The 24,955-nt window shown below is 57.6% G+C and overlaps 2 protein-coding genes across 2 annotated transcripts; both read right to left on the bottom strand.

The window, feature by feature from the left end:
- Positions 1-2,311: 2,311 nt before the first annotated feature.
- GFRA4 (GDNF family receptor alpha 4) lies at positions 2,312-6,776 on the bottom strand. Its single transcript, XM_066386600.1, has 6 exons — positions 6,719-6,776; positions 4,496-4,841; positions 4,233-4,342; positions 4,008-4,142; positions 3,213-3,304; positions 2,312-3,047 (listed from the first exon to the last, which is right to left on the bottom strand). The coding sequence occupies exons 1-6, from the start codon at positions 6,774-6,776 to the stop codon at positions 2,967-2,969; spliced, it is 822 nt and encodes a 273-aa protein (XP_066242697.1). The 3' UTR covers positions 2,312-2,966.
- A 3,011-nt stretch (positions 6,777-9,787) lies between these two features.
- On the bottom strand, positions 9,788-24,546 carry ADAM33 (ADAM metallopeptidase domain 33). The gene is given in 23 exon segments (XM_066387327.1): positions 9,788-11,661; positions 11,952-11,980; positions 11,982-12,017; positions 12,206-12,301; positions 13,587-13,725; positions 13,804-13,912; positions 13,998-14,075; positions 14,169-14,367; positions 14,461-14,569; positions 14,686-14,881; positions 15,117-15,206; positions 15,317-15,494; positions 15,950-16,092; positions 16,187-16,271; positions 16,358-16,524; positions 16,701-16,772; positions 16,853-16,918; positions 17,159-17,348; positions 17,434-17,510; positions 17,711-17,789; positions 19,785-19,861; positions 22,124-22,203; positions 24,422-24,546. Coding segments are annotated over 23 exon segments (2,433 nt in total). The 5' UTR covers positions 24,522-24,546; the 3' UTR covers positions 9,788-11,623.
- Positions 24,547-24,955: the final 409 nt, after the last annotated feature.

Raw genomic sequence — 24,955 nt, 5'->3', positions numbered from 1 at the left:
AGGGTCCTGCCTGGGACAGTCCATGAATGCAGGGGAAAACAGGTGCCTTTCTCTGCTGAGAATGCTACCAGGGGGCTGCTGATGGCATTCTACCTACCCTGTGGTGAGAGCCTGCCTGGCTGCAGAGGGAAGCCATGCACAGACCAGCAGGGGCAACATCATCTGCACCCCTGGAGACAGCTGTGCCTGAAGCTCCGATTGTTGAGTCACATGCCCGAGCTAGCTGGATTTGTTTGGTGTCAAGCAGGAGAGTACTGGCTGAGGCCGGGAGGCTGGTTGACAGCTGCCTCACAGGGTGTCTCTGGGTTTGGTAAGAGTTGCTAAGTATAAAGTCTCAGATCGGGTGGCTCTTTATCTGGTCTGGACAGCTGCAGGCCTGGGCTTTGGTGTGGTCTGCACCTAACCAATGTGTTAGGTCAGGTTCTCCAGAGGCCGAGTCCAGATAGGGCTTCTTGGGCCCTGATTCATTGGAGGGATTACCCCCAGGGGAACCTCCTTATGTGAAGGAGGCAGGAGTGGGCAGGGGGAGGAGCTAAGCTAGAATGTGGTCTCAGCCGGAATCGGGCGCAGAGCTCTGGAGCAAGACTGGCACACAGAATTGTTCCCCCAGGGGCAAGCAGGCTAGACCTCTGTACCCCTGCCTCCGTCATTGGCTGCAGTCAGCGGCAGGGAGCAGAGTGATTTATAAGCGTTTCTTCTAGAGAAGTGGGCAGCTGGGAGCTGTGTTTGCAGTCAACACTCCCAGCAGCTTGGGGATGGGTGGCATTGGCCATAGAAGTCTCCGAGCAAGGCACCAAGAGCCTCCACTTCCACCAGAGCCTCCACTTCCACCAGTTGTGTGGCTCCCGACAAACCTCAACCAGGTTTGGGAAGGGCAGCCTGGAGACCTGGGATCCCTTCACTCTTCAGGAGTCTCCAAAACGGAGGAAGAAGGAAGCGGGCAGAAGGCATAGCACCTGGCCCCAAACTGCCCTCTCCTCCCCAAACTGCTTTGCAGAACTGAAACTTAATACAATGCCCTTGGCATTCACGGGGTCCACACTGGCCACACACATGGAGTGGTCACAAAAACCCTTATGATAAATGTCCCTCAGCTCCAGGAAGAATTAGACACTCTGCATGGATAGAAGCAGGTGGAATATGAGGGAATGAAAATAAAACCTTATCACCCCTTCTTTCAGGTGTCTGTCAGGGCTGGGTTCTGTTAGCCTGAGGTGGGGCTCCCGTGAGTACAGTAGGAGATCCCAGTGTTCCCCGGCACCCCAGAGTTGGGAGTGAATTAATCAGAGCCTATGTTTGGCGGCAAATAACAGCTGCTTAGGGAGAAATTGCCTTAAACAAATTAAGAGGTGTCATTTTCCTCATGCAATAAAGAGTCCAGAGGGAAACAGACTGGAGCTAGTGCAGTGGTTCCGTTTTCAAGATGGTTCTGATGTCCCCTGGCACTGCCACCAAGGTCACGGCAATAAGTGGGGAGGGTTGAGGCCAGAGGCTGAAGCGGCCAGTGAGCAAGTCTGCTCCAGTTTAAAGAGCTCTCTTGGCCCCGCCTGGGTAGATCAGTTGGTTGGGATGTCATCCTAGTACACCAAGGTTGCAGGTTTGATCCTCAGTCAAGGCACACATAAGAATCAACCAATTAAGGCCTGACCTGTGGTGGTGCAGTGGATAAAGCGTCGACCTGGAAATGCTGAGGTCGCTGCTTCGAAACCCTGGGCTTGCCTGGTCAAGGTACATATGGGAGTTGATGCTTCCAGCTCCTCCCCCCTTCTCTCTCTCTCTCTGTCTCTCCTCTCTCTCCCTATCTGCCTCTCTCTCTCTCTCCTCTCTAAAAATGAATAAATAAAATTTAAAAAAAAATTTTTTTTAAAGAATCAACCAATTAATGCACAAATAAGTGGGACAAAAAGTCAATGTTTTTCTCTCTCTCAAATAAAAAAAAAAAAAATAGTAACATTTTTTAAAAAAAAGCTCTCCTGGAAGCCTCATTTGTGAATTTCACTCATGGGCCAGAACTGTGTCACATGACCATCCTAGCCGCAGGGGAGGATGGAAAGTGTAGTTTCTTTATCTGAGTACTAATAAAGAAGGAAAAAACAGACAAAAGCAACCAAAATCCCTGTTACTAAGACCTGGTAGTTGATTCAGTTCAGTATCTAGAGGTGAAGAGACAGAACCCAGAGAGGTTCTGAGGTCATCTGAAGTCAGAGGCCAGCAGAAACACACCCTGTGGCTGACTATGGGTTCAATGACACATCACATGAAAGCAAGGCCAGTATAAGTGCACATTAATTTATTGAACTATGGATGCCATTCCTACTACTGGCTTAACCCATGGAGAAAGTAGCCATATGGTCAGCGCAATGCTGGATTCTCACCAACACCTGGTACCCACCAAACAACATAATATGGACAGGAAGCACTCTGCCAACATTTGCCATTGGGTACAGGTAACTATCATCATGGGTGCTGCCTAACTGGGAGGGTGTCATGAAAGGCTGTAGTGTTAGAGGGGGGTTTGCCTACAAGTCTGTTCAGATGCACTCAAGGCATGACCTCCTTAGGGGATCTGATAAAGTCTCCTATAATTCTGGGACTCTGGATGATCTCTGACCTTCTCCAGGTTATCTGGGGCCCTGGTGAGGCCTCAGATACACAGGTGACCCCCTCCCATCTCTACCCTGCGGGAGACTCCAACTGTTCCAAGGTCTGTGGAGAAAGACCTACAACCAAAAAACCTACTAAAAGGGAAACCATGGGCTTTGCATTCAGGCCTACAGCCTATTATATGCCTCCCTCCAGGGGACAGGTACACAGGGTGTCCAGACCTACAAAGGGCAGCGGGACAGAGGGACTGGTTGGAAGGTAAACCAGTCCCTTCTCAGTGGGGTAGTACACTACAGAGGTGGCCATTGTGCCCCAGGAAGGGTAGGATAGTTGGCTGTGTTGTCCAAGGTCCACTGTCCTAGTCAGAGCAGAGCCTGGAGAGCCAGGACAAGTAGCATGGAGAAGAGGGAGCACTCCTTCAGGGGCCCATCTGCGGAGGGCACCTTGGGGGGTGAGAGCAGAGTGTGGGCTTGAGCCAGAAGCCTGGCTCTGCTCTCTGCATCCACCCCCATCCCAGGTCATTCATGTCCATCTAGGCCCAACTGGCTTGGAAGGATGGAAGAAGCAGTGCAGGGGACATCAGTTCACCATCCCCAACCTGCACCTACCTGCAGGAGGATGTGCTCACGGTCCTGGTGGGAGTGAGAATGGTCCTGCAAGACTGGGGGCTGCCCTCTGTCAAAGCCCTGTATGGCACCATCTGTAGCGAGAGGGGTCCAGGGTGGGCTTGGCTGGGAAACCCTAGCACAAGGACCAGCTCCTTGGAGACTAACTGAGAGACCCCTGGCATCCTGCAGGGCTTCTCCCTACACACGGATGGGAAGCTAGCGTCTGCAAAGACTGGCTTCCGGAATGGAAGGCGCAGGTTAAGGAATAACAAAGTAAGGACAACTGTGCTATGAGTGCCTTATAAACCTTGTAGTCTTCCACCCTCACTGAGAAGGGTGACAATTATCATCCCTATTTTACAGATGGACACAAAATGGGTTAGAGGAGGGTTTCAAACTCAGCCCCCCTAACTCAGACTGGGCAGGGAACCACCAAGCTATTCAAACCCAGAAGTCAAGTTCATCAATGAAAGGAGCTGTTAGTGCCTCAGGGATAGAGCTGCCTCCGAAGTGGCAGAAGCAGGAATCTCCACTCGTTCCATTCCAGGTCTTCTACCGGCTGATACCAGCCTACACACTCCTAGGTGTCGACTTGGTTCTGTCACGTGGCCCCCAGACAGCTGAGCACAGATTCCCGAAGGCGCAGGACCACTGCAGAGGCAGAAGTGCCTACCTGGCTGCTGCAAAGCCTGTTTCTTCACCTCTAGAACAGGCTCCCGCCCGCCAGGCGGCTTGGTAGGGAGCAATAAAAGCCAACCACGCTCCCGCCCCGGCCCGCCCCACGCCGGCCCTCACCCAAGCAACGGTTTCCTGTAAAGAGCTCCCGGAAAGCTTCGCACTCCTCCCGCCGGTTTCCGCTGGCTCCGCAGTCGCACCAGGGCGCCACGCGCGCGCTAACGTTGTCCACGTAGTTGGGGGTAACTGCGGTGCCTACGGGGACCCGGAGAGCGGGCAATCTGTCCACCCAGGTGGAGGAAGCCTGGGAGAGCCCACCCGCCCCCGAACCCTGACAGTGTGTACCCACGAGGCCCGCGTAGGCGCGCAGACAGCTGAGGGTCTGTTCCCGGGAACAGCCGTCGGAGGCGCTGGGGGCGGGCGCGCAGGACACCTGGAAGGCCAGGAGGCGGGGCCTGCGCGGAGCGGCGGAAAAGCGATAGGCGAATGGGAGGCCCCGTCCAGCCCTGCCGGCCCGCCCCTTGCCCCGCCCAGCCCCGCCGGCCCGCCCTTGCCCCGCCCCCAGCCCCGCCGGCCCGCCCCTTGCCCCGCCCCCGGCCCGCCCGCACCTGCAGATCTCGCTGTGCTCGCAGGCATCTAAGGGCTCCAGGCAAGAGGGCGGCGCCGGGCCGGGCCCCGCGAAGGCGCAGGCGGGCACGAAGGTCTGGCGCCGGCGCTCCGCGCACACGGGGTCGAGACACGGGCAGAAGAGAAGCGCGTGGGTGAGCGCGGGAGGTCCGCGGGCGAAGAAGCGGCGCAGGGCGCGGTGGCAACGGGCACGGGCGCAACCCGCGGCCGCGTCCCGACCTAGGCACCGCGCCACGTACTCAGTGCGTAGGTGCTGACACCGCCCGTCCGCGGTACACGCCTCGGCCGCGTCCACGCATCGGTTCCGTGCGGCCAAGCTGGGAGACCCTGGTGGAGGGGCGGGCAGACTGCAGTTCTCCGTGCGGTCCACGGGCGTATTTCACCCTCAGCGCCGCCCCGCTAAGATGGGGGCGAGATCACAGCCCGAGGGGAGCAGAGTGTGACCTGAAAGAGTGAACGACTGGCACTGACCAGCCTTCAGTCGCGGGGATGAGCGGCGGCAGGCTCAGGGGGTTCTCGCAACACATGAGGGATGAATGGGGACACTGGGCTCCAGAGGCTGAGGCCCATCCTCCCCAGGCACCACGCCTCGCACAGAACAGCCACACCCAAACAAAGAGGGTTCCGCGGAACCCCTCCCACTCGCATGAGATCCCACTGACGCGGGAAACAAGGTTTCTGGGGCCCTGTCATTAGTGAAGACTTAACCAGAAATGGCTTTGAGGGCAATGGACACTCCATCCTCCTTGGCACGCTGAGCTTTCTTCCTTTCCCCTTCTCCCCCCTCACTTGAAGGCCCTTTGAATGGGACTATAGGTTTCTGGTTCTCCTTCTTCCCTGACCTCCTGCACCTCCCCCTCCCCCTGCCACCGGGGTCTTCCCCCTCCATTCCCTTCTGATGCTCCCTTCTAGCCGGTCTAACCCACACTGCCCCCATCTGTACTCTGGCCTCTTCCTGGTTCCTCCACCCTTCACCAGCTAGACGAAAGGGGGATTCTCAAAAGAACTCTGGGAACTGGAGGGCCTGGCTGCACTTGAGTGCACTTGGTACAACAATCAGACACCAGGGGTTTGTTCATTGGACAGAGGGTAAGCTTTGTGCAGACATGCTGCGGACTACATCTAAACCCAGCCAAGCCAGGGTTTGCAGAGGTTGAGACTTGGCAGCCCCTTTCTAGGACATATGTCACCAAACCCAGCTACCTCTGCCCCTCATGCTCCCAGACCTCCCAGGAGCATCTCACTTAGGCAAGAAGCTTTCTAGTAGGTGGTTCTGAGGCTGGCCCCACACCCATCTCACTGTGTATATGGAGGAGAATGTTCCCTGCTTCAGGGCTGGCAGCAGAGTCCCTCTCTGCACTGGCCACCTCTTTTGGGCATCATGGTAGTGGCTTCAGTGCTCTCCTCTCTACAGGAAGGACTGACAGACACTAGGACTTGGAATGGATATGCGAGTGGAGAGGGTCGGAGTAGCAGGGTGAGCCCTCCCTCTCCTCTTCTCCTCCTCCAGACACACAGAGTAGCAGGCAAGCTTTGCCCTTCCCTCCCAGCAAAGCCCCTCATGTCCCCAGGCCTCAGCCACACACAACAGCACCTAGTGTCTGTCCCCTAAGGTCTTAGTTCCACCTTTGCTCATTTGCTTACCTTTCTTCCTCTGCCAGGAGCACCCTTACCTCATGATAACCCTCAAACAGTGCATCTCAGCTCCAGGATCTCCTCTGCCTTAAACCTTTGCCTGATTTCATTCTCCCCATCCCACCCAGTAAAATGACCCTTCCTTCTGTGCTGCTTCAGGTGGGGAAGGGACAATCTGAGCAGGTGGAGCAGCAGATGAGTGGCACAGAGACACTGAAGATACAGGGCAAGGGATCAGTATGAAACTCCAAGGCTAAAGGTGGAGGGCTGGGGCTGGAGGAGGGGTAAGAGAAGCAGGAGGGGGGAGACAATGTGAAAAAGAAAGTTCCTGAGGCAGGGCTACCAAGGTAGGACTTGGGAAGTGGCGAGGGGGTGACTCCACCGACCCAAAGGCAAGAGGCAGGAAGAGCAGAACACTGCAGAGCAGACTGCCAGGTGTCCCTGTACCCCAAGCACTTTCTACCTTCCCGCTTTTCCTGGAATCACCCTCTTGCCTTCTACTCTATTCCTGAGGATCTGGGACAGAGAGGCCGGGGTTCAGGGGTCCTAGGGAAAAAGCAGCCACTCACTCAGAAGCAGCCATAGCAGCGGTAGCAGCAGCATCACGGACCCCAAGCAGTGGGCCATGCCGGCCTGCAAACAAAGGAGAGGACAGACAGCCCCAAGCAGAACCTGTGGAAACAGGTGCCTTCTACCCAGCGCTGCCTGAGCTGGAGCGGGTAGAAACCCAGATGCTGCTGATGAGAGCTCTCCTGCTGCGGCTGGGAGGAGCCTTTGCGTGACTCCTCACCTCCACCGAGTCCCCACCCCAAGCTGCGCCTTCAGGTAGATCTGGGAGCAACTGAATCTGGAGTCTGAATCTGTCTAGAGGGGCCTACAGCACCCTCCTCCCCACAGCAGCTCCTACACAACAACTCCCAGAGACTTTGTCTCTCCCATGCTAAACTGTTAACTTATGAAGCAACATTGTTACTTTCCTTCTTTTATAATTTGTTTTTACCTTTTTATTGTTAACTAATTTTAGACTTGAAGAAAAGTAAAAATGTTAGCGCTCCCCCTTATATGTTTCTCCCCTCATGTTAACACTTACATAATCATAGTATAATTGTTAAAACTGGGAAATTAACATTGTTACAATACAATAAATTACAGACCATTTTGAATTGCCCCAGTTTTTACACTAAGGTCCTTTTCCTGTCCCTAGATCCAATCCAGGATCCCACAGGGCACTCACTGGTCGGGTTGCCTTAGTTTCCTCCAATCTGTGGCAGTTCCCCAGTCTTTCCCCAGGTGGCCCTGCATGCCCCCTTTTTTGGGGAATTGTATGTGATAAAAAACTTACAACAGCCTGACCAGGTGGTAGCGCAGTGGATAGAGCATCGGACTGGGATGCGGAGGACCCAGGTTCGAGAGCCTGAGGTCACCAGCTTGAGCGCGGGCTCATCTGGTTTGAGCAAAAGCTCACCAGCTTGAGCCCAAGGCCACTGGCTTGAGCAAGGGGTTACTTGGTCTGCTGAAGGCCTGTGGTCAAGGCACATATGAGAAAGCAATCAATGAACAACTAAGGTATTGCAACACGCAACGAAAAACTAATGATTATGATGCTTCTCATCTCTCCGTTCCTGTCTGTCTGTCCCTGTCTATCCCTCTCTCTGACTCTCTCTGTCTCTAAAAAAACCCCAAAACTTACAACAGCATTAACCTCTCTATGTCATTACTCAGTTTTCTCTTTTTTTTTTTTTTTTTTTTTCATTTTTCTGAAGCTGGAAACGGGGAGAGACAGTCAGACAGACTCCCGCATGCGCCCGACCGGGATCCACCCGGCACGCCCACCATGGGGCGACGCTCTGCCCACCAGGGGGCGATGCTCTGCCCATCCTGGGCGTCGCCATATTGCGACCAGAGCCACTCTAGCGCCTGGGGCAGAGGCCACAGAGCCATCCCCAGCGCCCGGGCCATCTTTGCTCCAATGGAGCCTTGGCTGCGGGAGGGGAAGAGAGAGACAGAGAGGAAAGTGCGGCGGAGGGGTGGAGAAGCAAATGGGCGCTTCTCCTGTGTGCCCTGGCCGGGAATCGAACCCGGGTCCTCCGCACGCTAGGCCGACGCTCTACCGCTGAGCCAACCGGCCAGGGCTCAGTTTTCTCTATACATCAAAATCCCACAGCCTGATCTGTGGTGGCGCAGTGGATAAAGCATCGACCTGGAATGCTGAGGTCGCTGGTTCAAAACCCTGGGCTTGCCTGGTCAAGGCACATATGGGAGTTGATGCTTCCTGCTCCTCCCTTCTCCCTCTCTCTCTCTCTCTCTCTCTCTCTCTCTCTCTCTCATCTAAAATGAATAAATAAAGTCTTTAAAAAAATCCCACAGATACAAAGAACATAGCACAGGGCTTTAGAAAAGTCTCATTCCGTCTCTTGGGCTGGTGGAGTGAGAGCAAGCTCCGGAGGGGGGCTGCCTCTTCTGTGAAGAACTCCCCAGCTCCTCACATGCTCTGAAAGATGGTTTTGGCACTCCTCCAATTAGAAGTGGCGTTTTCCCCCAATCCCTGGAAACTAGGCTGGCCCTGTGACTTGCTTGGGCTAATAGAATGTTACAGTAATGAACATGTGCCAGTCATGGTATTTCAAGAGGCCTTGCAAGCTTCCCATTCATCTCTTGCAGGATGACGTGAGAAAGGAACTTGTCTCAGGATCGCAATGACTGATTTTTGTTTTTGCCTCTGGCGTGGCACTGTTATTGATCCTGTCTTTACCTAAAATTTTGATATTTTGGCATTTTGATCTTTTAAAATATTGCATTAAAATATTGTCTTGATGTGGTGTGTGTATGTGTGTGTGTGTGTGTGTGTGCACACATGTGCCCAGTGTAGGTAACTGACCACATCCTAATCCTGGTCTTGCTCTCTTGGAATCCTCCCCAGCTGTGAACAAGCCCAGGCTAGCCTGCTGGAAAATGAGAAACACACAGCCCATCCATCCCCATCACCCCAGCCAACAGCCAGCCACCCCAGAACAGAACTACCTAGCTGACCAGCATTTGACAGCAAATACATAAATAACTGAGCTGAGGCCAAGGGAACCACCAGCTGAGTTCAACCTAATTTGCCAATTCACAGAATTGGCCATTGTTCTAAGCTACTAAGTTTTGGGGGACTGTTGTTACACAGCAGCAGCTGGCTGATACAGAAGGTCTCTCAGCAACTCTTGCATGAAGCAAAGGGAGAGAATAAGGGGCTTCTGAGAATGCCCAAGGGGGGCAGGTGAGGTGGGACAAAGGGTTCATTCAAGCAAGGCAACACTGTCCTATGCCCGGGTCCATCTGGGGCCCTGACTACCATTTGAGGCTCCACCAAGCAGCCATCACCCCTCAGGGAGCCCCATGGGGTTGAATTTACAGACAGAAAAGACAGAGGCCTTTTGGTGCCCTTTCTAAAATGGCTCTCTCTGTCCCCTCGCAGGGAATGGAGGAAAGACTCAGTAATGTCCAAAGTGGGTGGGGGGCTTGCAGTATACTCCACACTCCTCCAGAACCTCGGGTGCAGGACCAGCAATGGGTGGAGCTGAGGAAGCATCTGGGGGACAAGATGACAGGAAGAGGAAGGGAGGGAGGTCCCAAGGGTTTTGTTTGAAGTGTTTGTTTATTTTGCAGGGGCCAGGCTCCGGGGATGTGGACTCAGTCTGAAATGTAGGGTCCCAGGGTCCAGGCTCTGGCCCAGCAGTCACTCCCCTCTGCAGAGCTGAGTCTGGGTGATGTTCATGTAGCACCCCGGGTCCCAGGGTCCAGGCTCCGGCCCAGCAGTCACTCCCCTCTGCAGAGCTGAGTCTGGGTGATGTTCATGTAGCACCCCGGGTCCCAGGGTCCAGGCTCTGGCCCAGCAGTCACTCCCCTCTGCAGAGCTGAGTCTGGGTGATGTTCATGTAGCACCCCGGGTCCCAGAGTCCAGGCTCTGGCCCAGCAGTCACTCCCCTCTGCAGAGCTGAGTCTGGGTGAAGTTCATGTAGCACCCCGGGTCCCAGGGTCCAGGCTCCGGCCCAGCAGTCACTCCCCTCTGCAGAGCTGAGTCTGGGTGAAGTTCATGTAGCACCCCGGGTCCCAGGGTCCAGGCTCTGGCCCAGAAGTCACTCCCCTCTGCAGAGCTGAGTCTGGGTGATGTTCATGTAGCACCCCGGGTCCCAGGGTCCAGGCTCCGGCCCAGCAGTCACTCCCCTCTGCAGAGCTGAGTCTGGGTGATGTTCATGTAGCACCCCGGGTCCCAGGGTCCAGGCTCTGGCCCAGCAGTCACTCCCCTCTGCAGAGCTGAGTCTGGGTGATGTTCATGTAGCACCCCGGGTCCCAGGGTCCAGGCTCCGGCCCAGCAGTCACTCCCCTCTGCAGAGCTGAGTCTGGGTGATGTTCATGTAGCACCCCGGGTCCCAGGGTCCAGGCTCCGGCCCAGCAGTCACTCCCCTCTGCAGAGCTGAGTCTGGCTGATGTTCATGTAGCACCCCGGGTCCCAGAGTCCAGGCTCTGGCCCAGCAGTCACTCCCCTCTGCAGAGCTGAGTCTGGGTGATGTTCATGTAGCACCCCGGGTCCCAGAGTCCAGGCTCTGGCCCAGCAGTCACTCCCCTCTGCAGAGCTGAGTCTGGGTGATGTTCATGTAGCACCCCGGGTCCCAGGGTCCAGGCTCCGGCCCAGCAGTCACTCCCCTCTGCAGAGCTGAGTCTGGGTGAAGTTCATGTAGCACCCCCCCCCCCAGGCTCCACGGACAGAGGCCGCTCCCAATGCCCAGTGTGATCCAGCCTCTCCTGGTGACAGGAGGTCAGTGACTATGTGACCTTCACTCCTTGGATTGATGGTGGGAAGGACTGTTCCGTGACATGACCACTGCCTGACTGCAGCCAGATCCTCTGGGTCAGAACAGAGATCGCTTCCCGTAAATCCCCTCAGAGCCTGTCTGATCACCCCTCCCCTATGTCCCAAGCATGCTGGTTCCTGCAACAAGCCCTTCCCTGGGCAAGCATGCAAGACATTTTCCCTTATCTAGGGTGGGTCACACCCCAGCACCCCTATTTATCCTGCCCTGTCATATATAACCCTTTAGACTAGAGCCTGACACATGGTGTGGTGGATATCCACTTCGTGTTGCTGTTGGTCAAGATGTGCCTCGTGTATAAGTTCCCTGGATAAACGCTGGTAATGATGGAGTTCTCAGCCTCCTAGATCTCTCAGACCCAGGAAGTTTTCATAACAGATGGATGCTTGGGCTGGCATGATCCGTGGCCCTAAGGAACGGGGACAGCATTAGGCAAATTCTGATGAGGCTCTGGTGTCCTGGAGTGGGTAGGGCAGAGGTAACTCGGGGAAGAAACTTGCAAGCTGCCTGAAGGTGCAGGAGGTCAGCTGACTTGCTGGTTCTGCCATTGGCGGTCCAAGAGCCTGGGATGGCTGTCAGAAGCCACCTGTCTTTACATGTCCTCATCTGAGGATACCCCTCTCACCAGAGACAGGATCTTGGCTTCTCGACTTGACCTGCTGAAAATAAAGGGGGGAGGAGTCATCCCCTGAGGGCTGGGACCTCAGGTTGCAAGTCATGTGACAGGGACCCCCTGTTCTTTCTCAGTGAGGACCTATGACCCAGGAAAAGCCACTTCTCCGTCCCCCACTTCAGAGTCTTCCAGCATCTGGCCTCCATGTCAACAGCCTCTCCATGTGGTCATATCTCAGAACCCAAGCTCAGAAACCCCAGAGTAGGGGACAATAAGCTGAGGGGCAACAGAGAGGCAGTGGGAAGTAGAGGTCCCCACATCAAGGTCCTCTCCTACCTTGGGGTGCAGGCAGGGCCACAGCGCCCAGGTTTCTCAAGGTGGCTGTTGGGCTCTGGCAGAGATCTCCGTGTCTTGGAGCAATGGGCAGAGAATGAGCAATGGGCAGAGAATGAGTGCTGTGAACACAGCCGGCAGTGGTTCTTGCCGTGCACAGGGTGCCGGGGACTCAAGGTGGTTAGATGCTAAGAGGAGAGGAGGAGGCCCAAGAGTCCATCCCTTTACTTCCCTCCCCATCTCCCCTAATGCCTCACTCACCAAGGGGTTGAGGCTCTCCAGTGGTCAAGGGGCCCAACTCCAGGCCACGAACACTGCCCAGGGGGTGGTCCCTGCGTGGGCCATCTTTGGGCCTGAGCAGTGAGAAAGGAGGCTGGAATAGTGGCAGCCAGCAGCACATGCCCAGCCCAAGTTTTTCTTCTGCTCTGCCTCCTGTACTGACTGAGTCTCCATCCTTCTTTCTGCTCCAGGTCACTCTCTCTAGCTCACTTCCTGTTCCCGCCTGCGAGGAGCCCTTGGGGTCCAGGCTCTCAGTCAGACTCTGGCCCTCCCAGGGCTGCAGACACTTTCCTTCCAGCCCTGGCATTTCTCCTGCACTCCAGCACCACCCAGCATCCTGGCATCCTCCAGATGCTGGCATCACTCAGATCCCGAAGAGGAGCGGACGGCCTCCCTAGTGGCAGCTGTGCCTGCACTCCTTGCCATTGGGGGGCCCCGCTGCCCTTGATGACTTCAAACTATGTGTGGCTGCTCATGTCCCATCTCCCAAAGCCTGCCACTTCCTTCCATGTCTCTTCCAAACAGTCTCCACTGCCCTCAAGACTCCGCGCTGGCGATGAGATGCAGTCACTGCCCCCTTAAAGGACCCCTCATGCTGACCCACCAAGCTCTGAGCACCTGCACCTCTGCCCTCAGACCTGCCGTCACCACACGTTGTGTCAAGGCCCTCTCACCTGGCTCTTGGGGCCTGGCTGGTGCCCACCCCTGGCAGGGATGCCCTCGGTCCCTGCCTCCACCCCAAACCCTGCTCTTTCCTCAGCTTGTCCTGCGCACTCCCAAGGCCAGGCTGTGTCAGATGTGGCCAAAGGTGCCTGCCGTGCCCAGCACCTAGTGAAGGGGCAGCCCTAGATATTACAGGACCCTCCTCCCGACTCCTGGAGAACTGGGTTAGGGCAGGCCTAACAAAGACCGCTGGTGCTACAGCCGCCGACCGGTGTTATGGAGTAAAGAGACGTGCTGGCCCAGCGTTTGGGAACCCAAAGGAGGAAACAGCAGAGGTTTAGGGAGAGGAAGTGACAGGGGGTCGGAGAGGTCTTGAAGGGCACAGTGAAGCAGGAATTGACTATGAGCTGGTGGAAAACAGGGCAAAGACAAAGTCGAGGCAGCCCTCTGGTGGCAGAAACAGGAGAATGGACAAAAAGGGACTGAAGCACAGTAATGGGGAGGGGTGGGAGGCGCAGAGACCCACACCCTGGCCCCTCGTGCCTCCCGCTCAAGGCTTCTTCCCACTACCTCTGCTGCCTCTCTGCACCTGAGGACAAAGGCTAACCCCACACCAGCTGCCCCAGGCCCAGCCGAACTCTGAGGAGCAGGAACCACGGGAGCGGGCTCAGGGAGCAGGGAGCCTTCGGCGCCTACCCGCTGTCCCTCCTTGAGCCACAGAGACATCGCTGGAGCGGGGACCCCTGCCGCCGGTAGCAGCACCAGGCCAGGCCGGCCCCAGGAAGCAGAGGCAGCAGGAAGCTCGAGACCACTGCCAGCAGGAAGGCGTGGTGGTCTGTGGAAGACAGGGTGGGCTGAGTCCTAAGTGGGTGTACCACGTGGCCCTTCCCCACCCGCCCCCCTGCATGCGCACTTTCAGGCTGCGCAGGGCCACTGTCCACACTACCACCCAGCCCTGGCTTGTCACAGGAGGGCGGAGCCCAGCCAGGGTCGCAGTGGCAGTTGTGGTTACTATTGCAAACCTGCAGAGGAAGAGAGAAGGACAGTTGCACGGAATGAGGAACCTCACCGTCACCCCCCCACACACACACCTTGCAGACCACTCACCCCATGGCCGTGGCAGGCCCTCAGGCAGCGCTCCACCGCCTGAAAGGTGGTGTTCCGGCAGCGCCTGTCCCGGCACACCTACGGAAGTGGCATGCACTAAGCAGTGTGGGGGAGCAACGCTTCGGCCCTAGGGATTCAAGTGGCAGGTAGGGTCGGGTGGGCAGGGCTCACCATTGTCGGTCCACACTGGGTGCCAGGCTCTACCAGGCCCAACTGAGGCGGGTCCAGGAGGGCACCAGGTAGCAGGAAGGCTCCCCTGCAGGTCACCTCGCGGCTGCCTAGGTGGATGGTAGAGTCCACCGGCAGCGTGTGTGGTGTCCGTGGGCTCTGCTCCCCGCCCTGGCACTGCAGCTTCCCACATTGTGCATCACTGAAACCAAGCAGAGGTCGGTCAAACAGCGTGGAGTGTCCCCTGGCCCCCAACCCACTCCCCAGCTTCTGATCCCTCTGCTCCTCTTCCCACCTCTGCGTACAAGGCACGTAGCTGCCCTCTTCGTCCTGGCCGCAGTTCCCCTGTGCGTCTCCTGCCGAGTTCATCACGAGGAAACAGGCCTCTGGGGCTGGGCGGGAGCCTGTGAAGCATAGGCGGGGCTGGGGACCACGCTCCCCCCGCCCATCTTCCCTAGAGGAGAAAATTCCTCAGACCCCAGGATAAGGGCGGCGCGCAAGAGCGCGCGAGTGTTCTCACCAGGCCCCCAGAGCTGCTGGCACTGCTGCTCCAGCGTGGGACACGCGCCGTCCCAGCAGTAGCCGCGGCCGCTGGCGCAAGGTGAGCCGTCCAGTAAGAAAATGTCTGGGGGACAGTAGGGAGAAGCGCCCGTGCAGAACTCCGGGAGGTCACAGTCTCCCGCAGCCCGACGGCACGGCGCGCCCGCCGGCTTCAGCTATGCAGGCGACCCGGGTGGCGGGAGAGCAACGGAGACAGAGACATTGGGCAGTGAGAGATCCACGCCAACAGCGAGGCTCAGAGGCGGGAGAGCCCGGGGGACAGCTAGGCGGACTCCAGCCCAGAACAGAGCCCACACCCGAATAGGACCGGGGGACGCCAATTAGCTAGGACAAACAGGCCGGCTCCCCAGCGCCCCTCCACCCTCACCTCCAAGCCTCCCATGCTCTCACCAGGCAGCTGGCACAGCAGTCTCCATGGGAGCACTGGGCCCCCTCATGCAGCGAGCAGTTGTGGGCGAAGCAGCAAGGGTTGGGGCACTCCTGGAGCAGAAAAGGCAAAAAGGACCAGGTGAGGGGGCAGTGCTCCAGACCTTGGGGGAGGGGGCGGGCGGGGAGCCTTGACCTCCGGGAGCCCGACGCGTGGACCTAACCTGGCCGGCGCCGCAGTCGCACTCCTCGCCCTCCTCCAGGAAGCCGTTCCCACAGTGCGCCCGCGGTACCAGGAGCCCAGACTCCGGCGCGTTGGAGAGGCACTTACCGCCCCCCTTGCGGAAGAAGGCGCGCAGCTGGCGGCGGCTGCAGGCGCTGAACACGCGGGGGAACGGGTGCCTACGGTCGGGTAAAGACGTCGGGGCTTGTGGGGACCCCCCCCTCTTTAACGCCCTACTCTTCACCGACCCCCACCCTCCAGGACTACCCCTGCTTGGCCACACAGCCGCGGGTGCGCAGACGCCACCTGCGTGAGGCAGAGCCCAGAGTAGGTAAGTGACCCGAGCAAAGTCAAACAGAAGCTCCAGACGGGAGGGTGTGACGCCAGGAAATGACAGCCCAGGACGGAAAGTTGAATCCCAACACAACGCTGCCAGTCCTGGAGGAGTAACTTCGCTAGGTTTTCCCGAAAAGAATCTTCATCCAATCAGGGCGATTACTATGATCATATTCCCATTTTACAGAATAGGAAACTGAGAGGTAAGCATTCACCCAAAGGAATGCAGCCGAAGTAGGGCCCCGCTCTTGTGGAGCCTCCCCAGCAGCCCTTCTCCCCCACACCGGGTTGCCCATACCCAGTGGCCGCTGCCATGACGCATCCGCCTGGCTCAGCTGCTGCCTCCACGCAGCAGCCGTCGGGGTCATGGCTGAGGCCAAAGCTGTGGCCTATCTCATGGGCCATGGTAGCTGCAGCACCAATGGGGAGCTCGGAGTGGTCCTGGGAAGGCGTGGGGACTGTCACTGGGTGCTGAGGAGACCCACACCCCAAGCCCCTGCACCTCTCCTTCCACCCAGCCCCCCGCGGAGCTCACCATGCTCACGCCTCCAGAGCTCTCTGCAAGGCACATGCCTTCAATGGGTGCCAGGCCCACGGTGTTGCCCTGAAAAGTGCGGCCCCTGAAGGTGGAGTGTGGTGTGACCTGGCGATGCTGGGAAGGGGGTGCGCCCAGCGGGGTACCCTCGTGGGGATGGGAGGCACCCACGTGAGCAGCTGTGTAGAGTCGTGTGGCTGCCGCACCCACAGCCCCCGGCGCCACTGCAGGAAAGCCCAGAGTGTGGCGTTTGCGTCTGACATTATGCGGCTCTGGTCCTGCTCAGTCCATATTTCCAGGCCAGTCAGCGCCACCTGAATGTCCAGAGTCCTGAGAATCTGTGGTCAGGGCGGATGGGCCTGAAGCAGGGGACCACAGTGCCACCGTGCTGGTGGCCCTGCTCTTTCCCCTTCCATTTTCTCTCATCTCCAAGCCTGCCAGTTCCAGCTAGGACCTGCCTGCCCCTGGGGCCGTCACTCCTATTAGGCCTATCTTCCCACCCACTACCCCCAACCTGGTCCACGTAGTTTGCAATCTCCAGAAGGCGCTGTTTCGTGCGGTTCAAGTCCTGGCCCTGGGTCAAGAACTGAAAGGGTAGCAATATGGCAGTGTGACAGGCTGAGATGGCCTCATTCAGCCCCAGAACCCCATTGAGCCTCCTCTCACCAGGGTGTGGTCAGCCACTATGTACAGCTCCAGGTACCTCTGGCTTCTCCCAGCATCCCGCGTGTCCTGGAAAGAGGCAATCGTGACTCTGAGTGGCAGGCTGCTGGGCTTGAGCCCTGACCACCAACCGCAATCCCCAGAAAGCACAACGTTAACTTTAAAAATGTGCTAGAAGTTGTTTCTTTGGCCTCCAAATAAAAACATCAGGACATGAGACCCTGAACTGGGGCCACACATCCCTGTCATTCTGATTTGGAGGGCTATGGGTACTGCCTTCCCATTCCTGCCCCTGTCTGTTCCCCTAACCCTGATCTGGGTGGCATGAGAAAGGCTGGTCATGTTCCCTTTGTCTCCGGGATCCCTGTGGCCACAGGCCCCTCTCCAGCTAAGTAGCTGCTCGGTCCAGAAGATCCTGTGGGTGGAGCCATCCTTGGCATCCCCAGATGGCCAGGGGTGTACATAATAGCTGGCATTGTTGTTGAGCGCGATCAGGCCCCTACGGTGCAAAAGGGTGCAGAAGGGGCTGTGAGAGAACTCTTACCCTAGTCCCAGGCCCAGCCCCCGCCCCCAGAACTCCTCACCTCATCCCAGAGCAGGTGCTGAGGACTACCCAGGAGTCTGGGAAGCCCCTCACACGCCCATGGTAGTGACAGTGATCCTGGAGAGCAAAGGCACCCAGTCTCAGATCTCAGCCAAGACTGAAGTGGGAGGGGCAGGAGAGCAGGCATGGTGGGGAGCTGGCTCCAGCCCCTCTTTAGGAATAGGAGGAGGCTGGGGAAGGAATGGTGGGGAGGCCCTCAAGAAGTACATCCCCCTGCACCCTTCACCCTGTCCTCAGTGCCCATGGAGGTATCTCACCGTGTTGTTGGGGACGAGCACCACTGGTTGCCCTGCTGGGCTGTAGTGGGTTTCTGTGTATCCTGCAGCCAGCAGCCTGCTGGGAGGGGGTTTGTAGGGATCACCTAATTCAGCTCTGCCTCCTCCAGGATGCCCTCTAGACTTCCTCCCTGAATGCTAATGGAGCAGCTCTATGAGTGAGGCACAGAGCTGGCAGTTAAGAAGCACCAAAGTCTATCTTGGGAAAGGGACAGGAGCAACTGCGTGTTGCTTAGCTCAGAAAACCCTTGTGCTACAGGGAGAAAAGTGAAGGGCAGGAAGGAGCTTGGTGATGGCTTTTTTTTTTTTTTTTTTTTTTTAATTTTCTGAAGCTGGAAACGGGGAGAGACAGTCAGACAGACTCCCGCATGCGCCCGACCGAATCCACCCGGCACGCCAACCAGGGGTGATGCTCTGCCCACCAGGGGGCGATGCTCTGCCCCTCCGGGGCGTCGCTCTGTTGCGACCAGAGCCACTCTAGCGCCAGGGGCAGAGGCCGAGGAGCCATCCCCAGCGCCCGGGCCATCTTTGCTCCAGTGGAGCCTTGGCTGCAGGAGGGGAAGAGAGAGACAGAGAGGAAGGAAGGGGGGGGGTGGAGAAGCAAATGGGCGCTTCTCCTATGTGCCCTGGCCGGGAATCGAACCCGGGTCCCCCGCACGCCAGGCCGACGCTCTACCGCTGAGCCAACCGGCCAGGGCCTTGGTGATGGCTTTGATATGGGAAGTGGGAGTATGGGAAGCATCAGGGAGGAGCAGCACTGGGGGCAGGGTTTGTGGTCCCTGTGGAGCCTGTGGCAGGCAGCTGAATGCCCAGGGCTGGGGCTGGGCAGGAGGGGAGGACTCAGGAGACACTGCAGAGAAGATGGGACTTGCAGCCAAGGATGTGGTTGAACTCCCAGGTGGCCTTTTCTGCTGCCTACCCTTGTTGGGCATCTGGTCAGTCTTCTCTCTAGTCCTCTGACCCCCAGCCCCCACGTATGTTCCCAGCTGTCCCTCAGTGATGCTAATCCCCTTCGTGATTCCACCTTTGGGGCCCATCTCACCGGGATCCTCCCCACCAAGATGGATCAACCATAAGTCAATCTCTCTTTTTTTTTAAAAATCCTCGACCTTGACCTCACCTTGACTTCTGTCCTGCAAGACTGCCCCAAAGACCTGTGATACCTGCTTCTCTACCTGCCAGTCTTTCCTTCACCTTCGCAAGCTTTGTTCCCTGCTCCATGCACACACACAACACTAGGAAGTAGGTGATATGATCATTCAATGCATGGGACTTCAAACCCCAGAATACTGTGGTTAGGCATGGTGATTCCACGGGGGAGAATAAAGCAGGCGTAGAGTGCTTAGTGCCTACCATGAAACAAGCACTTATAAATAAATAGCTGTTAATAATATAGTCTGAATGGCTTTAAGATCTCATGCTCCACCTTGAACTTCCACCCCACCCAGCCAGCTCTGCCTGCCCATTCACCAACTCAAAATCTTTGGCTCTGCACACTCCAGGATTCTCAGCACTAAAATGACCTTCTGTGATCTGGCCCTCCTGGGACTCCCCAAATTCGCTTCCCGTTGCTACCTTCCCTGCAGATGGGGACTCTCTGGGCAGGTCAGACAAATGGATGCCCCTGAATATGCCTTGATCTTTGTACCACTGTAACCTTTGTCCTCATCATTCCATTAGCCTGGCATGCCCACCATCTTTGGAACCTATCTTGGATTTTTTTTTTTTGACTCAAGATTCTTTTTGAGGACCCATGAGGTGGATACCTACTCATTTCCATTAGGTGGTGCCTACTCATTTCCCAGCAGGGAGCTAACGAAATGCTCCTGGGGCCTGAATGAGCAATGTGCCCCACAGCAGGGCTAACCCAGCCCAATAGTCCACTTCAGCCTCAAGGGAGCCAGTCATGGGTTGGCGTGACTCTCTCTGTCACCTGAACCTCCTCAGGGTCCTCACCCTTCCAGTCCCCCTCCTGGGTTCTCCCCAGTCCACCCCACCCCAGAGAGAAGGGTTGTCTTGACTCCCAGCCCTCCCCCCCCCCCAGACTAGTACTCACTGGTTCTTCTCCAGCTCCAACAGGAGCTCCTGGCCTTCAGCCTCCAAGGCTACCAGTCCCTTGTCTAGCTTCAAGACCTGGGCAAGAAGGAGTGTAGGGCTGGGATGAGAGGTAACCTGGCCTCCTGCCTGTCAGGAAGCCAGTGGGACGTGGAGCCCGCTGGCAATGGAGCTCACGGGAAGTACATGGGGGCAGGGGACAGAAGGGTCACCACTTGCCCTGGTGGGCCTGGCTGATGTGAGGATGAGAATATGCAGTTGAAGATGTTCCCAAATTCACGCTGTTTGTTGTTCTGACAGCAGCCATTGGACACAGCCTGCTAGGTTCACACCTCTTTCTCCCTAGGGAGACCAGGGGTCCCAGAAAGGTGCCCAGCCTTGCTCAAGGTTGCTGGGCCTTTCCTCTGGCCCTCCCTCCTCTTTCATGCCTGGGCTTCCTCTAGGCAGGGAGGACCGTGCAGTCCTGAGAGAGTGAGAGAGAGTGGGTGGCCACCAGGTAGCCGTGGCTCGGGCCTCCTCACAACCTCTTGTTTCTGTATCCCGCTTCTCCCCACTCCCTGTAGAACTCAGACTTGACTCCTCGGCCTCCCATTCTGACAACCTGCCAGGCCCTGAAAGTCCCCTCGGTCCCCAGCAGGCTCACCCGCACCTGTTTCACAGATCCTACGGAGTGAACACAGACCTCTGCCGGGGCCAAGTGGAAAACACTGGCTTTCTTGGCCATATGTCAGGAAGGGCCCAGGCCAGCTGGCCAGCCTCTCCTTCCCTGCCCTCTTTGCCTCTTCCACGACCCCATCTGCCTCCCTTGTCCACTCAGCCTGGCTGGGGGCCCAGAGTCGGAGCTGGTCCAACAGCCTCCTGGAGAGCTGCTGTGTCTTCGGAATGCTGGCCCAGCCCTCGCTGGGCCTTCCTTTTCAGCCCACAATGCACTGGGCTGGGCCAGAGGTCAAGGGGTTCACAATCTTGGAGTGGAGGCTTTTCCCTTACAGGTGGGGAGCAGACAGCTCCCTGCCCGAGCCAAGAGCCCGGCAAGGCCCCAAGCATGAGCTCATGGGGCCAGAATGCCACTTGCTTTACTGGAGAAAGATCTGTACTGAGGAAAAGGGCAATCCAAACGAAGAGCCTCCTCCTGCCACCACCAAACCCCAGAATCCCCGCTCTGTCCCTCTGCTCCCCTGCTGTCCTCACTTCTTGCCCTCTGAGGAACTCTATCCCTCACTATGCACCTCATCCCTGATCTGAAATGTGAGTGTTTCCTTCCTCTGGGACAGGACTCCCTGCCTCAACACTGTCCGCATCTTGGCAGCCTTCCTGGGTGTGGGGGCCCATAAATGGGAAAAAACAAGGCCCCTCTGGGATCCCCTTCCTGGACACAGCCCAGGCCAGACCAGGAGGTGACTCCAGTGTGTGTCCAACCTTTCCCTCTGCCGGAGATGTCCAGGAAAATGCTCTCAAAGCTTGGACCGGCGCCATGCTTGACCACTTGAATGGGGACCCAGAGTGTCTGGGGGACCCAGTGGAGGCACTAGGCTGGGGACTGTGGGCCTTTGGAAGCCCTCCAGCCTCCAGGGCAGTGCTTTCCTGCCTTCCTCGCTGCTGGCTTGGATAGTGGGTTGTCCTAGTGGGTCTCAGACTTCGGGGCTAAAGAGTTGTGTGAACTTGGGCAATTTCTCCAACCTCGCTTGGTTTCAGTTTGCCCTTCTATGAAATGGTCATACCAAGGCTACTGGCCTTCTGGTTTGCAGCACAGCTGTGTAGCACACAGGGATGGGGCTGTGTTGTTCTAGAAGTGTGCAATGGGTGGGTGTTGGGAAGAGGCTGGGGCAGAGCATTCTGGAGAAGGAAATGGGGTGGGGGATTGCATCTGAGGGCCACCAAGAAAGTGACCAGTGCCCGTGGACAGAAGTGGATTCTGCATGAGCCCGTGAGTCTGAGGTTTCGGGCCACTTAATGGCAGGGTAACAGTAATGTGTCCACAGGGTCACACGTTCTGGTAAAATTTGCCAGAGGAAGATATCTTAGTGTGTTCTTAAAGAGGTCCGTGAAGTTCCACGCCCACAGACTGCCTGATGGGATGAGGGTGGCCTAGTTCTGGGAAGGGAGAGAAAAGAAGACGCAGTGGGGGTGGGAGATGGGAGCCTGAAAATGACTTCCATGTGTACAGACTCAGGCAATCTAGATGTCTCCCCGCCCCTGCCTGTCAACCCTTCAGGGAGGAGCCTGAAAGACTGGGAGGGGTATGTCGAAACCCTGTAAAACTGCCACACTGACATTTGGGGAGGGGCAAAGGCATTGGGAGACCCCGGGGCCCTGCGGAGGCAGGGATGATGTGGCACTGACCGGCTCCTCCAGGGTGACCATGCGCCAGGGTCGTCCATCCAGGACCCAGTGAGGGGTGACTGGCTCTCCAGGGGTGTCTCCTGGTGTGAGGACAGAGCACAGGGTGAGGGGGAGCCTGAGGAACAGAGGGGAATGGGGACAGCGGAGGGGCGGGCCTGGAGGATGGCAGCAGGGAGGAACATCCATCTTCCACAATCCATGGCGTGTCCTTGGGACGGAGGCGCATCCAGGGAGGTGGCAGGAGACAGAGGAGCCTAAGAGGGTAGCTCAACTGGGGATGCAGCAGTCCCACTGGCCCTGGGGGAGGGCTTGGGGTCAGAGGTCACAAGGAAGAGCCAAAGGCAGCCAGTGCAGGGGGGGAAGGAAAGGGGAGGCTTTAGACTGGGTATTTTTAGATTGGGCAGCAGATGCCTTTAGGGTGAGAGATCTGTGAAGAGGATGCTGTGTCTCCACCACCCTCCGAGAAAAATAACAGCTAGATGTTGTCTTAGGAGGCCCACCTTGCTCAGAGCTGCCCTCGGGGGTTTCATGCTGGAGGCGGGCTCCCAGGGCCTTGGCCCAGAGCCCCCCACCCTCATGTCTTCAGAGGGGGCAGGCTGGGTGACAGAGCCTGAGTACTCCCAGGCCGGGTGTGCTTCAGGGGGCTCCAGGAGGAATACCAGAGCCAAGCATTACTCAGAGAAGGCTGGAATGCTCCCCTGGAATGCTCCCAACCCCCCCCCCCAAAGGCCCAAGGAGCTCTCATCACACCCGCCCTGCAGAAGTGCAGACGCCAGGCCCCAAGCAGCCCTGAGCCTGCACCAGCCAGCCCACCCTCTGGCACTCAGTCCTGGGGAAGCCCAGCTCCCAGAACTGACAGCTCCCGACCCCTAAACCCCCAGCCCTGCCCAGACTGACAGCTGCCTGTGGAAGTGGCTCAGCAACTGCCAGGCCACCTCAACTCCTTTCTACTCTGCTTCCTCCCCAGATCCCATCATCAAAGACCTGGAATAGCAGCAGCTCCAGGAGTTCCCTTCCCCCAGGAAGCCCTCCTTGACTGGATGAGTGAGTTGCCATCAAGCAGTTGCCATCAGACTGAGGGGCCAGCATGAGGAAGGGTCTGAGTACTTCTGGGGAGAGGGGGTTTTCTTAGCCCACAGAGGATTTAACTGGGTGTGGAGAACCAGGTTTTGTTAGGCCCAGGTCTCCCAGGGTGAAGAGGAGAGGGTATGGATAGGGGGGTTCTCTTCATGGTCTTAAACGTACATACTGGCCACTGGCACCTTGATGAGGGACAGGGAGACAGAGGGAGCTGCGGTGATCAGTGGGTAGGAGCGAAAACTGGGGGAGGCAATGTGGCACTGAGGAAACCCCCCCTCCACTCCTCCTAGCGGTTGCATCTGCCTTGACTCCAGGCTGAGGAGGAGGAATCAGTGGAATGCCTGGGGATCATCTCCCAAGAGAATGAGGGCTGCTGTCACTCCCCCTGGGGGTCCAGAACGGATCAGGACCCTAACCCTGTTGGGAACCCCTCCACAGGGCTCTACAACCTCCCCTCTTCACCTCAGGCTTCCCAGGCCAGCGTTCCCTGCCGCCTCCCCCTTCTCCTTCGCCACAGGCACTCGATGTGCAGGACTCCACCAATCCTCCCACCCACTCTAGAAGGTGCCGTTACCAGCCCCATCTCACGGAGGGCAGGGTAGAGGTTACACTGGGAAGAGACTGAGCTCAGTTCCCCCACGCCTCCCCCCTTGCCCTGCTGAACAGGCACCTTCTGTGAGAAGCCCTCGTTCTCTATCTAACCAAACAAGGCAACAACATAAACAATATACACACTGTCTCAGGGCCCTGGAAGGAGGGTGAGCTTGGGTGATGCCCGGTGTGGAAGTTATAGGCAGTCCCCTAGTCTGAGATCTCAGCAGGGACTCCAGGGGCACAGGGGGCTGGAGGCTTCCCAGAGGAGGAAGACCCTTGAGCCCTAAGGGATGGAGGTGCAGGAATGTTCCTACTGGAGGATGGGACTAAGGACGGTCCCAGCCAGAGACAATCCAAGCAGAGGGCTTTGAGGGGCCGGACAGCTGCCCAGAGGGGAAGGTTCCCTGCCATTCTGCTCTGTCCTGGGCGGTGGCACTGGACAGTGTGCAAGTCTGGGCTCCGAGCCCAAGTACAAGTGAGAATTCCTGGGTAGGTCGCAAGAATATCTTCCCAAACCCTCCCTGTTCCCAGTCCTGGCCGCGTGTTCCCGGAGGGGGTAGGGGTTCAAACTCTCCATCCCCTGACAGTGACCCAGCCTGCCCCTCGGGACGCTCTCTCACTCACCGCGAAATGCCTCGGCCCCCCACACCAGCCACGGTAGTTGCAGTAGCGTCAGCAGCAGCGAGGTTAGCGGCCCCGGAACTCTCTGAGACCCCCGGCCCATAGCTGTGAGCGCCTCGACTTCTAAGTTGCGGCTCTGGCTCCCGACTCCCGGCCCCGCCCCGGCTGGATCACCGCCGACCCACGCCCTGTGCAGCCGGCCGGCTGCCTCCCTAGGCTCCCGATGTCCCTCTCCGGGCGACCCCGCACGCAGCCCCGGGTGCCCACGCAGTGACCGCAGCCGATCCCGTCTGGACCCTAGCAGGCAGAACCCGAGGTCGCGCGCCCTTGGGGAGCCAGGACGACCCTCCCGGCCGGAGCGGCCCGCTAAGGGATAGAGCAGGGGTCCCCAAACTACGGCCCGCGGGCCACATGCGGCCCCCTGAGGCCATTTATCCGGCCCCCGCTGCACTTCCGGAAGGGGCACCTCTTTCATTGGTGGTCAGTGAGAGGAACATAGTTCCCATTGAAATACTGGTCAGTTTGTTGATTTAAATT

The sequence above is a fragment of the Saccopteryx leptura genome, chromosome 5 (genome assembly GCF_036850995.1).
Source record: "Saccopteryx leptura isolate mSacLep1 chromosome 5, mSacLep1_pri_phased_curated, whole genome shotgun sequence".
NCBI classification, from domain to species: domain Eukaryota; kingdom Metazoa; phylum Chordata; class Mammalia; order Chiroptera; family Emballonuridae; genus Saccopteryx; species Saccopteryx leptura.
Note: the sequence above shows the minus strand (reverse complement) of the source record. Positions and strands in the feature narration are given on the sequence as shown.

Coding starts and splice junctions, on each gene's coding strand:
- GFRA4 (XM_066386600.1), bottom strand. CDS start 6,776: ATGGCCCACTGCTTGGGGTCCGTGATGCTGCTGCTACCGCTGCTATGG. Junction 4,343..4,495: donor GAGCACAGCGAGATCTGCAG/GTGCGGGCGGGC, acceptor CGCTCCGCGCAG/GCCCCGCCTCCTGGCCTTCC. Junction 3,305..4,007: donor TACAGGAAACCGTTGCTTGG/GTGAGGGCCGGC, acceptor CTCTCGCTACAG/ATGGTGCCATACAGGGCTTT.